The following is a 1892-nucleotide window of genomic DNA, read 5'->3' as shown; positions in this document are numbered from 1 at the left end:
TTGGCACACGCACACGCACACGCACACCGGCACACGCACACGCACACGCACACCGGCACACGCACACGCACACGCACACCGGCACACGCACACGCACACGCACACGCACACGCACACGCACACGCACACCACCTCGCCGAGCACACGCACACGCACACGCACACGCACCGGAGAGGGGCGGCAAGAAGGAGGAGAGAACGGCGATGGCCCGGCGGGTCTGAGCGAGCCTCTCTTGCTTGCTGTCGCCGGCGGTGTCGTTGTCTGATCCGACGGCAGAGGTGGGGTCGACGCTGCTGCTATCGTGCACGGGCGCAACGAAGGAGAGCGCTGAGAGGGCGCTGGCGCGGACGGCAAGCGGCTGCGCGATGTCGCACGCGATGTCCGCAAGCAAAGACAGCGTTGAGCGCCACTGGCCCGGCAGCATCTGCGTGTTGTGTCGTGCGTGTTGTATCGTGTGTCGTTGTGTGTCGTGTGTGTCGGGTGTTGCACGTCGTGTCGTGTGTCGTTAGGCCCATGTCTCCAATCCGGCATCTCATCAGGAGAGTGTGGGTACGGCGAGCAGGAAGATGGCAGCCAATCGGGTCTCTTCATCGCCCTCGTGGGCCAATCTGATGTACTTGGCCGTGTGCTTGCTCTGCAAAGGAGTGGATGGAATCGATGATGAAGACGATGATGGTGATGAAAAAGTGTAAAGTGGGTGGGCGGCATTCGTTGGTACCATTTCGTCGTAGGCGGCTTGCTCCTGTGGCTGGTCGAACCGGCCACCACATCCGGCCAGAAGATATATCTCGGGCGTACACAGCCCCGCCACTGTAAGGAACTGCCCACCGTGTGTCGTTGTGTCGTGTCGTTGTGTCGTGTCGTTGTGTCGTGTCGTTGTGTCGTGTCGTTGTGCCGTGTCGTTGGTCATGTCGTGTCGTGTCGTTGATCGTGTCGTGTCGTGTCGTGTCGTGTGTATTGAGAGATAAACACGACATCGGCGCGTTGCAGGCCTGCAAGGGTGGACCAGTACCCGCAAGATGTCGCTCGTGTTGGTCACCCAGGGATAGTCGAGCAGGGCAGCGACCCACTTGGCCGCCACCGGCGTCGCAGAGTATTGCGTGCCTGCTCGGTTGCACACGGTCACATTGTGAAAGACAACAATGAGCCCCGCCATGCGCATTGACATCCTGCAACCATGCAACTATGGGCCCATGCGTGTGCGTGTGTCTATGTAACCTTGAAGGATGGCCATGTCGTGGAGGAGTAGGAAGCAATCCTTATGCACTTTGGGAAAACGGGAGCCCAGTCCACGAATCCAGGGGGGCACGAACGACGCTGTATGTGGGAACAGTGCAGAGTAGTTGGCCCAATTAATAATAATAATGAGATGAGTAGTTAATTGGAATTATGAAATGCAAAATGAAACAAAGCTGATGGCACACGCGAGTACCCGTTCCGAGAGGAGATTGCAGCGTGGCCCAAGGTTCGTCGTCCAACGCCTCAAAATCGCGCATCCTGTGGGTCGACCTCTCACCTTAAGTGGCCAACACACGACACGACATGACACGACACGACACGACACGACACGGCACGGCACGGCACGGCACGGCCAACGACACGACCAACGACACGACCAACGACACGACCAACGACACGACCAACGACACGACCAACGACACGACCAACGACACGACCAACGACACGACCAACGACACGACACGACACGACACGACACGACACGACACGACACGACACACACGACACAACAACACACGCCGGAAGGAGTGCGCACCAGGAGGTGAGGCCGGCCAGCTGTTCGGGCAGCGGCGCTTCCAGGAATCCCTGGAGGGCTTCCCTCGTGTTGCCCGGCACGCCCTTGGCCTCCAGTCGCTCAGCCATTTCGCTGCAGT

At 59.4% G+C, this 1892-nt stretch overlaps 1 protein-coding gene across 1 annotated transcript; it reads right to left on the bottom strand.

The window, feature by feature from the left end:
* Window positions 1-169: 169 nt before the first annotated feature.
* On the bottom strand, window positions 170-1881 carry ACA1_298220 (uncharacterized protein; the record flags this gene model as incomplete). Its single annotated transcript, XM_004337906.1, has 6 exons — window positions 170-424; window positions 554-634; window positions 719-748; window positions 1013-1104; window positions 1433-1497; window positions 1775-1881. Coding segments are annotated over 6 exons (630 nt in total), but the record flags the coding sequence as incomplete, so codon positions are not given.
* Window positions 1882-1892: the final 11 nt, after the last annotated feature.

The sequence above is a fragment of the Acanthamoeba castellanii genome (assembly GCF_000313135.1).
Source record: "Acanthamoeba castellanii str. Neff unplaced genomic scaffold scf7180000082947, whole genome shotgun sequence".
Lineage (NCBI taxonomy): Eukaryota > Discosea > Longamoebia > Acanthamoebidae > Acanthamoeba > Acanthamoeba castellanii.
The sequence above is the reverse complement of the archived record's forward strand: the minus strand, read 5'-3'. Positions and strand labels throughout refer to the sequence as shown.